General features: G+C 45.3%; 1 protein-coding gene across 1 annotated transcript in view; it reads left to right on the top strand.

Moving 5' to 3' along the window:
- Nucleotides 1–698: 698 nt before the first annotated feature.
- LOC147185910 (uncharacterized) overlaps nt 699–13902 on the top strand; it is a 36219-nt gene continuing 23015 nt past the window's right edge. The window contains exons 1-2 of the mRNA XM_086102968.1: nt 699–919; nt 1011–1142. Of these exons, the coding sequence (XP_085959094.1) occupies nt 1019–1142 (124 nt within the window). The 5' untranslated portion in view covers nt 699–919; nt 1011–1018. The remainder of the gene's footprint in view (nt 920–1010; nt 1143–13902) is intronic.

The raw sequence follows: 13902 nt of genomic DNA, 5'->3' as shown, positions 1-13902 counted from the left end.
GGCAGCAGGTGTGCACAGAAGTCCGCTCATGCCACCTGCTGGCTAGACCGAAAACAGAACCGTGACAGAGTCCACACCGTTTAATTGAAGAACTCAAGCTGAAATAACTGCTTTGGAATACAGTAAAACAAAATCACCGCACATTTAAGGTTAACTCAACAAACCAAACTGTTAATTTCACCCAAATAAAACAGCCAGGGAAAAAGAAAACACAACAACAACCAAAGAGAAACCAAACATGCATCCATCCGTCCATCCATCCATTTCCGATTCACTTTTTCTCACAAGGGCCACATTTTTTATTACTTTTTTTGAAACAAGCGCAAAGGTAAAAATTCTGATTTTAGAGGCCTTTTATTTTGAAATACAATACAAAACAATACATGCTGATTTATATAGCGCTTTCACAACAGCGGCAGCTGTAACAAAGCGCTTAACAAAACAGTTAACATCAACTAAAATAATAAACACAACACACGGACAGTCGTGCAGTCCTAACCACTTTTCCGTCACACGCTTTGTTGTTTGAAGCAGCTTGAGATGAAAATTAATTAATTCGTCAATTTATTCATTTATTTTTCTTCATATAAAAACGACAGTATTTGAAATCCAAACCATTCACGTGCATGCACACATTTGGTGTCTTTTGTTTTGAAGGTGGTCAACGGTGCTCTGTATTGGCAGCTTTCCGTGTTGCAGATTGTTCACAATCGCTGTCTTGTCCGCAGTCCAGGATTGATGAGCGAGGAGGGATCGACACTCTTGACTAAATTGTCCGAATTTGTTGTTAACATGTTCAAACCTCCACTCGGGGCGTCCACCGTCATCTCGCTGGACCAAAACATCTTTCGTTGAAGTTTCGTGCCCGATTAAAGTCGTCTCGGTGGACATTGGTGTTTCTCGGCCTAGTTTAGCTTCGGTTAGCTTGCTCGCCGCAAACAAAGAGGCGCTCGTGCTCAACACATCGCTCTGCAGAAATCGTAAACGTAAAATTGTTGTTGTAATTTCAGTGTGAACAATGCGCACAAGGACATCAGAATACGAGGAGGAACTTTGTGGAGAAAAAGAGGACCACAAGGGACAACGTCAACTGCTGGACGCCATTGGCAGGATGCAGCCAAGAGTTGTTCTTCACAGATTAGGTTTGGTCACAACGTTCGTTTCACTTGTCTTGTACTCTTTTTAAAAGCCTTTAAATGCTGTCTTTCTTGTACGCAGTGAGTGTGTGTGTGCGTGTATATATATATATATATATATTAGAGCTGTCAAACGATTAAAATATTTAATCTAATTAAAAATGCAACTGTCATAATTAACTCAAATGAACTAAAAAATTAATCGTGACCCCTACGCATTTTTTAGCCTTTCTGAATTTCCTTTTATATATATTTTTGCCCTATTTTTCCCCATTTTCATGCTCTCATCAACATGGAATCATGAATCAGTTTTCTATGTGCAAAATGCAAATATTTACTGAAATAACAGTTTTGATTTTCAATTTTACATGAACAATTTTCACTTGGAGCAGTTATTCACACATAATCTCTCACACAATAATACTGTCCATCAACAACAGTGAAAAAAATATTTTGTCACACGACAGCTGCTTTAACAGCTCTTTTTATAAGATAAGATAAGATATCCTTTATTTGTCCGGCAATGGGGAAATTACAATCAGAATTCAGAAAGGAAAAACGCTGGGTAGGGAGAGGGAAAAAAAACCACGCTCGAACTATCCTCTTCCGAGGATAATTTAAGTCCAGGATAAAAAAAAGACCCTAGCACAGAAATAAGCATATGACAGTTACAACAAGTCACAAGACATAACATGTAATAAGGGGGAGGATGAATGGGGGGGGGGGGGTTGAGAGGGGTAACCGCGACGCGGCCGAAAAATGACCAGCTGCACGGATTCACACGAGCGCTCTGCATGTCGAACCACGTCACGGGGGGAAAAGAATCGGAGCGATGAAGACAAGTTAACAAGGATGTGTATGCGCGTGTGGTTGTCCAGTTATGTATGTGTATGCGTGTGCAGGTCATAGCTGCATCGTCGAGGTCTGCTCATCGTGAAGACAGTCCTGGCTTATCAGTCCATGGCCGAGAAGGAGGGGGGGTGGGGGGCCCTAGACTCCGTACGTATTTCCATCCAGGGGAAAGGCCAGATAGCATTGTTTGTTTTGGAGAGACGGCCGCCAACAATTCCAGACAGCCTTGAGTCCTTGGTCTGTATCTCCTCAGTGGCGCCGATCAGTCTGATCCAGAAATTCTTTCCGCAGCGTGGATTCCAACGTCTCCATGGTATTATCGATCGCGCGGAGTTGCTCCAAATCACAACAATATTGCGATTGAGCTCAGTCACCGCTTGAGTCTGAGTGTTGGACATTCGCGCCAAGCCATCCAGAGTGACCGGCAGCTTCTTCACTTGCAATAGAGCCGCTCCCGTCGGTTGAATTTTGCGATAGAACAGCAAGCTGCCAACACCAAACAGCAGCATACCTGTTATCAAAAGGCCAATAATGTAGATGTCTTCCACATCCTCCACGGACAGTACTGTCAGGCACACCGGTCTCCACTTTCTCCATGGATCCAGGGCGTATCCGGCAGCAAGTGTCCCCCGAGGGCAAGCAGGCTCCCCACTGCCCGCTCTTTTCGTCGAAAACATTTTGTCAATTACATCGAGAGACCAGCCAACTAATTCCATGGTTAGTTCTTCGGATGAAAACACGGTAGGAGGCTAGGGAAAAAAAAGTTGGACAAAAAGACAGCACGAGAAGACTAAGTGGCGAGCAGGGAAAAAAGAAAGGTGGGGGGGAGCAGAGCAGAAGCGTCCGCCTTCGTCGAGAGCCAAGCAGAAAAGATGGAATCAAAACAGAGCAATATAACATTATAAAGTGCACATCTACGGTAAACTAGTACTCAGTCTTTAGTGGATTGAAGCCATGGTTGCATACTTCGTTTTTCTCAAGTTTGCTTTGAACACAGCAGTCAGGCTATGTTGATTCTGTTGGTCCTTCTTGCGCGCAAGTCTCTCTACAGTTTTGTGTAGACATCATTTCGGATGACTACACTTGGTTCGATGACAATACTGGAGACATTTTATTTTCAGTGTGGTCGCTACCACTGCACCGCTAAACTCTCGACGTGCATCAGCGCACAGTCGGTGCCAGACGAACACAGAGAAGCTCCACCCGCTTTATTTATACGGACACAGAACACTGTAACCTTCCACACAAAATAGTTCCAAACAAGTAGCAATCGCGTCAGTGCCATACATCGAACTCAACGTAATGCCTGCTCTTTATTCACCAGAGGCTCATCAACCTAGTCTCTTATTTCTCTCCCGAAATAGTGTCTTCTTCCGCTTGGTGTACCTTACTTAGCCTTCTCCGCTACATACAATTTCTGTACACAGCTTGTAATGGAGGCTCTCGCTGGCAATCCGTAGTGGAGTTGTTAGATGCAATGCGAATGATTTCAGCTTGAGTCGAGCTGTGGACAATGTTGACAGCTTGCATGCAGTAGCCATACATTTAGCTATGGCTTCAGCAAATTTGTTTTTTGTCGTGTTATCCATTTTCTTCACTTTGAAATGATCCATTGCCGTCTGTCTGAGACGAGGGGGCGGAGTACTCACGTCAGCTGTGTGCTTGGCCATTAAGTGGTATTTCAGACTCGACGTGCTATGGTGATAGCTCAGTTTACGACTGCAAAACATACAGGTAACTTTGGTCTTGTCATTGAAACAATCTGGCAACTTTTTAAAAGTAAACTTTCCATTCATAAACTCTTAAAGTATCCGTTTTCGGTGTCTCGCGTTGCCGTGGCTGGCAAAACAAACGTGCGTGAACCTGTGCAGCGCGCTTGTTGTTTTGTTTCTGGTTTATTTATAGAGAAACGTAACATCCGCTGTGACGTGTGCCGTGTTAATCTCGCGAGAAAAAATTTAATCCCGTTAAAATTCATTTAAATTAATGCCAACAAAAACGCGCTAAACTGACAGCTCTAATATATATATACAGTATATATATATACTGTATATATTCACGGTCACACCTCGGGACAATTTTGAGCAGGGGTCGGGAAACTTTTTGACTGAGAGCCATGAAAGCAAAATATTTGGAAATGTATTTCAGTGAGAGCCATATAATATAGTGCATTTTAAAAATGAATTCAACATAATGCCCGTATAATAAGCCTCTGGATGTATTCTTTGAAATCGTTTTGTTATAATAATCACTATTCATGGAAATGGTTTTCCGTTCCTCACTATTGCTCAAGATCCAGCAAAGCTAATGGACTTGCCGGCGGGTCCATATGCGGAGTTGCTGCTGGCCAGCTTGCATCCTGCTCAGTAGCTTGCACGCTTCCTTTCTGCTGTCTCCCGCAGTGCGTTTTGTTTCGAACGTAGAATGGTGTCAAAGTGCCGCGCGACATCCGACTGTTTCATCGATGGTATTTTGTCATCGCAAATTAGGCACAGCGCAGAACCTGTTCTCTTCACAGAAGTGAATCCTTTGGTCCATTCGCCCTGAAGTGGACCATACTCGTCATCTTTTTTTTCCTTTTCACCAACTGCTTTGTTGAAGGGTTAGCTTTGAGCGAATGACCATGGCAGACTGATTCAAAAGGGGGCGTTTACCTGTTGACCCAGCAATGGCCAACGTAGTTTCAACAGTATCATCCAATTAAAATTGCTTGTGCAGCCCTGAACAGGACATAAGCAGTGAAAAATCTATGGATGGATTAAACAAGTGAAAATATTTTGTTTTATCTGCAAGCCAGATGCAATCATCCAAAGAGCCACACCTGGCTGGCGAGCCATAGGTTCCTAACTCCAGATTTTTTTTAGCATCGGTGTCCAAGTCGTACTTAATTTTCCCAACCACCCGCATCACTGCATTTCCCTGAATTTGTATTAAATCCACGAATACAGGACATGTGGTACTGTGTTTCCAGATAAAAACACCTTGTGTGAAATCTTCATGTCCAGTTACAGTTGTATCGGTACTCGTCAGGACTTCTCGGCCGAGTTTAGTCTGCTCTTAGCTTCCTCGCCTCGAATCGAGAATTGTGAATCGCTTGCTGGGATCAAAAACAGGTTTAAAAGTCAAGTTTAAAAAAAACAATTTAAATCAGATTTAAGTTGGTAAAATTATTAAACGCTGTATTGTAAGTGAATATTGATTGAGTATGAGAGTAGAATGGTATAGAAATATGCCAGTGTACATTGACTTTTTCCTTTCAGAATGCGGAATGCCAAATGAACAATCAATGACAATTTTAAAATAAATCAAGTTAAAACTCACCAAAAAACAAGGGGTGGGACTAGATTCGTTTTTTTTCTTCTTACTTCCTTTGACCATGTATATTGTGTTCAATTATCACTATTTGTTTTTATTTTTTTAACTTCCCTTGCCTTGCTCCCAAATTTCTGTTATCTGTTTCTTAGTTCAATAAACAAACAACCCAAAGAAGGCCCTTGTGAGGATAGGCGGATCAGAAAATGGATGGATGGGTGTACCGTGCCTCAATAACAATGTTTGTGATGCATGCTTGTCCAATTTTTTTTCTTAGTGTCAAAGACGGGTCCAACCTGAAATGCGTGTTACATACCTCACTGCACAGGGTGTCCTCCATTTCGGACAGAGTTTCCTTCCAACGTTGGAAATACTGTACAACCCGAAATTTTAAATCGAAATGTGCTTATCACTTTACAACCTGTCAGGATTTTAGTGTACATGTGTACAGAAAAACGGCTTTTGGCCATGAATGTAAAAGACACGCAAAAGGGTTGTTCTTGTACCAAGTGTAAATAAATAAAATTCAATAAGATCGTGGCTCACGTCGTTCAGCCCTGTCATCAATCGAGGACTCCCGTTTGATTGACCAGCCAGTTGTCTGCGATACAATTTTGGTGACTAAACATTACAGAAGGACTGCCCTAGGCGAAGATGCCGACAACAGATAAACTACCTGCGTGATCATGCTAAAAGTACTTTATACTTTATTCTGGAGTTCCCCGCTAACTTGAGTTAGCTATAGCTGAAGCAGGCTTGCTAACACGAAAGAGTGAAAAACGATCACGGGCAATGACTAAATACACAAACATGTTCTGGATCCATTGGGATGTACACGGCGATTTTGTAAATAGCTCAGGAACTCCGGGGTGAGTGCCATTACGTTCGGAAGCACCTCTGCGGACTGCGCCTCCACTCGCCGCCACTGCGATTGTTAATACTCTACATTACGGTAATGTGGGGCATGGGAGCGCCATTGGCCACATTCAAAATAAAAGCCAACTGATGCATGCACGGGCATGGGAGCGCCATTGGCCACATTCAAAATAAAAGCCAACTGATGCATGCACGTTTTTCTTTTGGGTTTAAAAGAATGTAACTAAATAATTTCTTGGCGGTCAAACAACGATGAGTGAATCGGTCTCGGGGGTTTGATGGAGCCTCTGCCATGGAGGTTAAGGCACACCCAACGCAACATGTCAATTAGTTATGGCATAAAACTGAAAGGCGCAATCTACAATGCGTCCACCAGATGGTGGTACGCTCCTTCCATTCAACTCGAGAAGCGTCCGTTCAACTTGAGAGGCGTTCATGACTGCCTCTGAAAAATGTAAATTAACTATTACTGTACTTAAATGAAACGACGAAAATTGAAAATAATGCATCAGAACAGAAAACAAAGCGAGGAAATCACAAAATAAATTCTATATCCCCCTACAGAACTTATTTTGTGATCTTCTCGCTTGATTTTCATCGTGATTTCATTGAATAAGAATTATTTTACATTTTTCGTAGGTGGCCATGAACGCCTCTCGAGTGGAACGGAAGAAAGCACGGAGACGGACAAAGACGTACAGTACCTGTACTTGCTGAGACTGTGAAAACCATTGATAAAGTCTGCGTTTAAAAAAATAATAAAACCACAACCACAGCTCTCCTTTTTTCAACAAATACAGGTGAGTCTTTGTCTGTCTCCGTGCCTTCTCGTATTCCGTTCAACAGGAGAGGCGTTCATGACCGCCTACGAAAAACGCATTGGCATTTCCTTTATTGTAGCTCCACCAGTACGACCAGATAAGATAAGATAAGAAAACTTTTACAAGTCTCACAATGGAGAAATTCCCACTTCACAGCAGCAAAGTTATGAGAGGAAGAAGTAGAAAAACAAAATAGGAGCTGCTGGAAAGGCAGCCACTCTCACGGCGCCATCTTGAAGTCAAAATAACACAAGATGTCAGTTGTAGTTATGTATTCCTTTGTTGTGAATTCACAAATGATGAAATCACAATATAAATTCCTTCGGGGGGGGCTGTTGAATTTATTTTGTGATATCCTCGCTTGCTTTTCAGTTTTGATGGATTATTTTCAATTTTTGTCATTTCATTTAAGTAATCGTTTACGTTTTTCGGGGGCGGTCTTGAACATCTCTCGAGTCGAATGGAAGAAGGCATGGACAGACAAAGACGTACCTGTATTTGTTGAGACTGTTTGAAAAAATTAACAACACAGCTCTCCTTTTTTTGGAGCTGCAACACAAACTTATTTAATAAAGCAGCGACACAGTTCACTGAACCAACAGCAAGTTATAACATTGGAAGCATAAGGTGCTCGGTGAGATTTTAAGAAAATGGAAGACTTTTTGGTGCGCTCTACAGTGCAGAAAATACGGTGTGTGTGTGTGTGTGTGTGTGTATACATATACATATATATATATATATATATATATATATATATAAAATCCTCGTCTCACCCCTCGGGTGGTGTCCGTCCCTCATTCAGCTCGGGTCCTCTACCAGAGGCCAGGAAGCTTGAGGGTTCTGCGCAGTATCCTTGCTGTTCCCAGCACTGCACATTTCTGGACTGAGATGTCCGATGTTGTTCCCGGGATCTGTTGCAACCACTCATCTAGTTTGGGGGTCACTGCCCCGAGTGCTCCGACCGCCACAGGCACGACTGTTACCTTTACCTTCCAGGCTCCCTCCAGCTCCTCTCTGAGCCCTTGGTATTTCCCGAGTTTCTCGTGTTCCTTCTTTCTGATGTTTCCATCACTTGGGACCGCTACATCCACTACAACTGCTTTCCTCTGCCCTTTATCTATGATCACGATATCTGGTCAGTCTGGATCTGGAAGTCCCACAGGATCTTCGCTCTCATTCTCCACCACCTTCGGAGCTGTTTCCCATTTTGACCTTGGGGTTTCCAGTCCATACTCCGCACAGATGTTTCGGTAGACTATGCCAGCCACCTGGTTATGGCGTTCCATGTACTTTCCCAGCCATCATCTTACACCCTGCAGTTATGTGTTGGATCGTCTCAGGTGCCTCTTTGCACAACCTACACCTTGGGTCTTGTCTGGTCTGGTATATCTGGGCCTCAATGGCTCTGGTGCTCAGGGCCTGCTCCTGAGCAGCCAGGATGAGTGCCTCTGTGCTGTCCTTCAGCCCAGCCCTCTCTAGCCACTGATAGGACTTCTTGAGATCAGCCACTTCAGTTATGGTCCGGTGGTACATCCCGTGTAGGGGCTTGTCCTCCCATGATGGTCTCTCCTCCAGCGCCTCATCCTCTGTTCCCCATTGTCTGAGACATTCTCTGAGTACGTCATCCGTTGGAGCCTTCTCCTTGATGTATTCATGGAGCTTGGATGTTTCATCCTGGACAGTGGCTTGCGTACAGTCTCAGGGTGCTGGATTTGGGATGGAACCCTCCATGCATGGTCAGGAGCTTTCGGGTCTTAACGTCTGTGGTCTGAATCGCTTCCTTTGGCCACCTTATTATTCCTGCAGGGTATCTGATCACTGGCAGGGCATAGCTGTTTATTGCCTGGGTCTAATTCCTGCCATTGAGCAGGCTTCTTAGGACTTGCCTCACTCGCTGGAGGTATTTGGCCGTAGCCGCTTTCCTTTTTGCCAGTTCGAGGTTGCCGTTGGCTTGTGGTATACCGAGGTACTTGTAGCTGTCCTCAATGTCTGCTATTGTTCCTTCAGGGAGTGAGACCCCTTCAGTGCGGACAACCTTTCCTCTCTTAATCACCATCCGACTACATTTCTCAAGCCCGAATGACATCCCAATGTCGCTGCTGTAGATCCTGGTTGTGTGGATCAGGGAGTCTATGTCCCTTTCGCTCTTAGCATACAGCTTTATGTCATCCATGTAGAGGAGGTGACTGACCGTAGCTCCATTTCTGAGGCGGTATCCATAGCCTGTCTTGGTGATTACTTGGCTTTGGGGGTTCAGTCCTATGCAGAACAGCAGTGGGGAGAATGCATCACCTTGGTATATGCCACATTTGATGGACACTTGGGTAAGTGCCTTGCCATTGGGTTCAAGTGTGGTTTTCCACATCCTCATCGAGTTTGCAACGATGGGTCTTAGGGTCCTGTTCACCTTATACAACTCCAAGCATTCAGTGATCCATGTATGTGGCATCGAGTCATAGGCTTTCTTGTAATCAATCCAGGCTGTGCACAGGTTGGTATGTCGGGACCTGCAGTCTTGTGCGACTGTTCTGTCAACCAGGAGCTGATGTTTGGCTCCTCTGGTATCTCGACCAATGCCCTTCTGTGCTTCGCTCATGTATTGATCCATGTGTCCACTTATCTTAGCCGCAATGATGCCTGACATGAGCTTCCATGAGCGGCTGGATAGCTCAGTTGGTATATATATATATATATACTGTATATATATATATATGTATATATGTGTGTGTATATGTATATGTATATATGTGTGTGTGTGTATATATACAGTATATATATTGTATATATCAGAGATGTGTTCCTCGAGCCGGTCCTTGGCCTCGAGGACCGGCTCGAGGACCGGCTCCTTGGTCCCCGGCCTTGGCCTCGGAGTCAAGTCCTTGGTCCTTGGCCTTGGCCTCGGGAGTCGAGTCCTTGGCCTTGGGCTCGGATTGCCGGTCCTCGGACACAATGAGGGATTAGAGCCTCGAATCCCTTGTATAAGGACCGCAAATCACGAAGGAATCGAATAAATTCCATTGAAGGAAACCCATATTGATGGATTAACTCTGGCGCTTTAAGAGGGGGCGGGTCTGCCACTGACAGGTGACAGTTAGCGCAACGCATTAAAGAGCGGCATCACAGTTAGTTTGTTCCGTTCGCGATCCGCAGTTTAAATAGCGTGTAAAGCCTTTCTGTAAAAGTGGTGTCTTTTATTTGCACAGTCATCACGTTTGTGCGGTGGCACTAGAATGTTTGTTTGAACCAAGTCATTTGCGTTACAGCTGGAGTCAATAATATCGGCACCTCACTTCCGGGTTTGGCCGGTGGGATTTGGAGTCCTTTTGCTCGATTCCAGTTATGTATGCTGAATGCTTTCTCATGTTTGGAATAATGAATATTGATAATAGTTAGTTAGTTAGTTAGTTAGTTCCGCCCGCTCCTATTTGGAACATTGGGCGACGAGCCTCCTCCATTTGTTCCGGTCACTGGCGACCTTTCTTGCTCCATGCCAGCTGACACCCATCTCACTGAGGTCTTCTTTGGCAGTCTGTCTCCACGTCTTCTTTGGCCTACCTCTCTTCCTCTTTCCACCCTCTGGCATCCAGTCCATGGCCACACTTGCCGGTCTCTCTCTTGGCAGCCGGAGTACGTGGCCGATCATTTTCCTTCTCCTTTCAGAGACAATGTCTGACAGTTCAGCCACTCCTGCCCTCTTCATCACCTCCTCGTTGGTGATGTGGTCTCTCCATGAGATCCTCAGGATGGATCTCAGGCAACGCCAATGAAAGACATCTAACTTGTTGGTTATGTTGGCTGTCTTCATCCATGTCTCACAGGCGTAAATCGCTGTTGGGATAACCACTGACATATAGAGGCGTAGCTTGGTGGTCGTAGTGATGGCTTTCGATGACCAGATGTTGCGGAGGCGTTGGAACACTCCCGCAGCTTTACCAAGTCTACTGTTGACGTCTTTCTCCACACCACCTGTATTTGAGATGTTACTCCCAAGATATGTGAAGCTGTCAATGTACTCTATGTCATGTTGGTGTAGAGTGAGTGGTTGAAGGTGTTGGTGCTGTCCGACGGCCATGGCCTTGGTCTTTTCCTGGCTAATTCGTAAACCGACCTTAACTCCGTGCTCATGCAGATTGTTGGTCAACTCCTGGAGTGCGGGCTGGGTGTGACTTAACAGAGCCAAATCATCTGCAAATTCCAGGTCAGCTAGTCTGCTCCCTCCCCACTTGATACCAACTTCTTCCCCTGTGATGGACTTCCTCATCACAAAGTCAATTATGATGATGAAGAGTAGGGGTGACAGAATGCAACCCTGTCTTACACCAGTGACAATGTCAAAATCATCAGTTGTGCCACTGTTGGTTTTGACACAACAGGTTGAGTTGTGGTACAATGACCTGAAGATGTTGATGTACTTGAGGGGTACACCATACAGCTGGACGATCTGCCACAGTGACTCCCGGTGGATGCTGTCGAAGGCTTTCTTGAAATCGATATAGTTGATCATGAGTGGTGTCTGAAGTTCTTGGCACTGCTCTATGATGTTTCGAAGGGTAAAGATCTGTTCGGCGCAAGACCTTCCTTTCCTGAAACCGGCTTGCTCTTCCCTCAAGATGTTATCCACTTCATCTTTAAGGCGATGTAGCAGGACACTGCAGAATACCTTGCTGGGGATTGACAGCAGTGTAATGCCCCGCCAGTTATTGCAGTCTGTGAGGTTTCCCTTCTTAGGAAGCGTGACAATGACCCCACGTCTCCAGTCGGCAGGAACCTCTTCAGCATGCCAAATCAGGTTGAACAGGTGGGTAAGGCTCTCCACAACAGCGTCTTGGCCGTGTTTCAACATCTCGGCAGCTACCTCATCGAGTCCCGGTGCCTTGTTGTTCTTAAGGCCCTTGATTGCTCTGGCAACCTCAGTCTCGGATATCTCTTTCGATGTAATATTTAGAGCTGGAGCTGGTGTCTCTTGATCGAAATTGAAGAGCACGGGAGGCATTGGTTGGTTGAGAACCTCCCTGAAGTGTTCCAGCCATCTTGCTTCTTGCTCCTCGTCGCTTAGAAGTGTCCTGCCATCCTTGCTCCTGATTGGCACGCTAGAGCTGCTCCTGGAGTTGGTTAGCTCCCGCACGATCTTGTATAGGGTCATCGTGTTGTTGTTCTCGGCTGCTTCCTGTGCCTCTCTTGCTTTCTCTTCTAGCCACTGTCTTTTATCCTTCCTGCAACTCTTCTTCACTGCCCTGTCCAAGCGCCTGTACTCCTCGTCTTCCATCCTCCAGCTCCGGAGCCTCCTCTTTTGTTCTCTTTTTATCTTGGCCACTTTCCTTTCATCAATCAACTTCCAGGTGTTGTCTGTTATCCATCTCTCTTTGTTGGTACCCCTCTTTCTGACGATAACTGCTTCTGCAGTTTCAGCAATGGCACAAGAGAACATACTCCACTGCTCCTCAATGTTTGCAAGGTGTTGTGATACCTTGAGCTTCCTACTCAACTCCTCACAGAAGCTTTCTGAGATGTTGTTATCCTTTAGCTTGTCCACTGCGTAAGGTCTCTTGGGCTGCACCCTTTTCACCTTCTTCAGCTTCAGCTTGATTTTACTCACCACAAGGAAGTGGTCTGAACCCACATCTGCACCTCTGTGGGAGCGAACGTCGAGCAATGACGAGCGCCACCTTGTGTTGATGCAGATGTAGTCCAGTTCGTTCTGGGTCCCGCCACCAGGTGAAACCCAGGTTACTTTGTGGATCCGCTTGTGCTCAAAAAAGGTGTTGCCAATGCTGAGGCCGTTGGTACTGGTTAGCATCAACAGTCTCTCCCCGTTGTCGTTCGTGGAGCCTGCAGACCCATGTGGTCCAACTGTGGCATTCAGGCCCCTTCTGTCATTATCCAGTTTTGCGTTGAAGTCTCCAATCAGCATTTTGATGTCATGTCTGGGGATCTCCTCAAGCACGGTCTGGAGCTGGTTGTAGAAGGTGTCTTTATCGTCCGCTGAGGCAGCTTCGGTTGGGGCATAGACTTGTACGATGGTTACTTTGGCATATCTGGTGTAGAGCCTTGCTGTAATAATCCGTTCATTCACCGGCTTCCATCCAATCAATGCTTTTGCTGCACTATTGGAGAGGATGATGCCGACTCCATGGGAATGGTGGTCTTGCTTCCCAGAGTACAGAAAAGTTGCTCCATCAACCACGAGACGCCCTTGCCCCGTCCACCTCATTTCACTAACGCCTAAGATGTCCAGGCGATAGTCTCTCATATTCTTCAGCACCTGGTCCATGCGACCAGACTGGAACATTGTGCGCACATTCCAGGTGCCTACTCTGGTGTTGGTTTTGGTTCCAAAGATCAGGGTCATCAGGGGTCGGGCTTCCTGCTGGATTTCACCCGGCCCCGTCATAGATACATCCAAGGATGTGCCGTCTCTTCTTCGCCGTGGTTTACCGGAATGGCTTCCTCTCGTCGTTTCTGTAACAGGTTTTGTTTTACAGGGTGAGGTTGTTAACCTCACGCCCAACCCCCAACCTGGAGGACCAGTTGGATGCAGTTTAACGTCGTACCCAGGACTGATAATACATAGTTTAAAATCATGGTCGATTTAATTATTTATTATTATTATTGTGAAGTTGAAGGTATTAATTAATGTAGTATTAGTGGTAGTGGTAATAATAGTAGTACTCAGAGAATGGTTAGAGATTACGTCATACGTCATCAGGCGCCGACAGGAATGGCAGCCTCGGTCACACGCTCCCTAGTATTATCCCTGTTTTTGTCATTTTCCTTCGTTTTTGGTGACCCTGAGCGGCTTACTTACACGAGGGAAAAGTTGCTGCTTATTGGGGAGTCTACGCTCGGTCTTTTTTCACCAGCACACAAAAATCCACAAGGTTTTTCGGAGCTAATCGCGAGCGGAG

This window comes from Hippocampus guttulatus, chromosome 22 (assembly GCF_054856545.1).
Source record: "Hippocampus guttulatus isolate MCC_2025c chromosome 22, RoL_Hgut_1.0, whole genome shotgun sequence".
NCBI classification, from domain to species: Eukaryota; Metazoa; Chordata; class Actinopteri; order Syngnathiformes; family Syngnathidae; genus Hippocampus; species Hippocampus guttulatus.
Note: the sequence above shows the minus strand (reverse complement) of the source record. Positions and strands in the feature narration are given on the sequence as shown.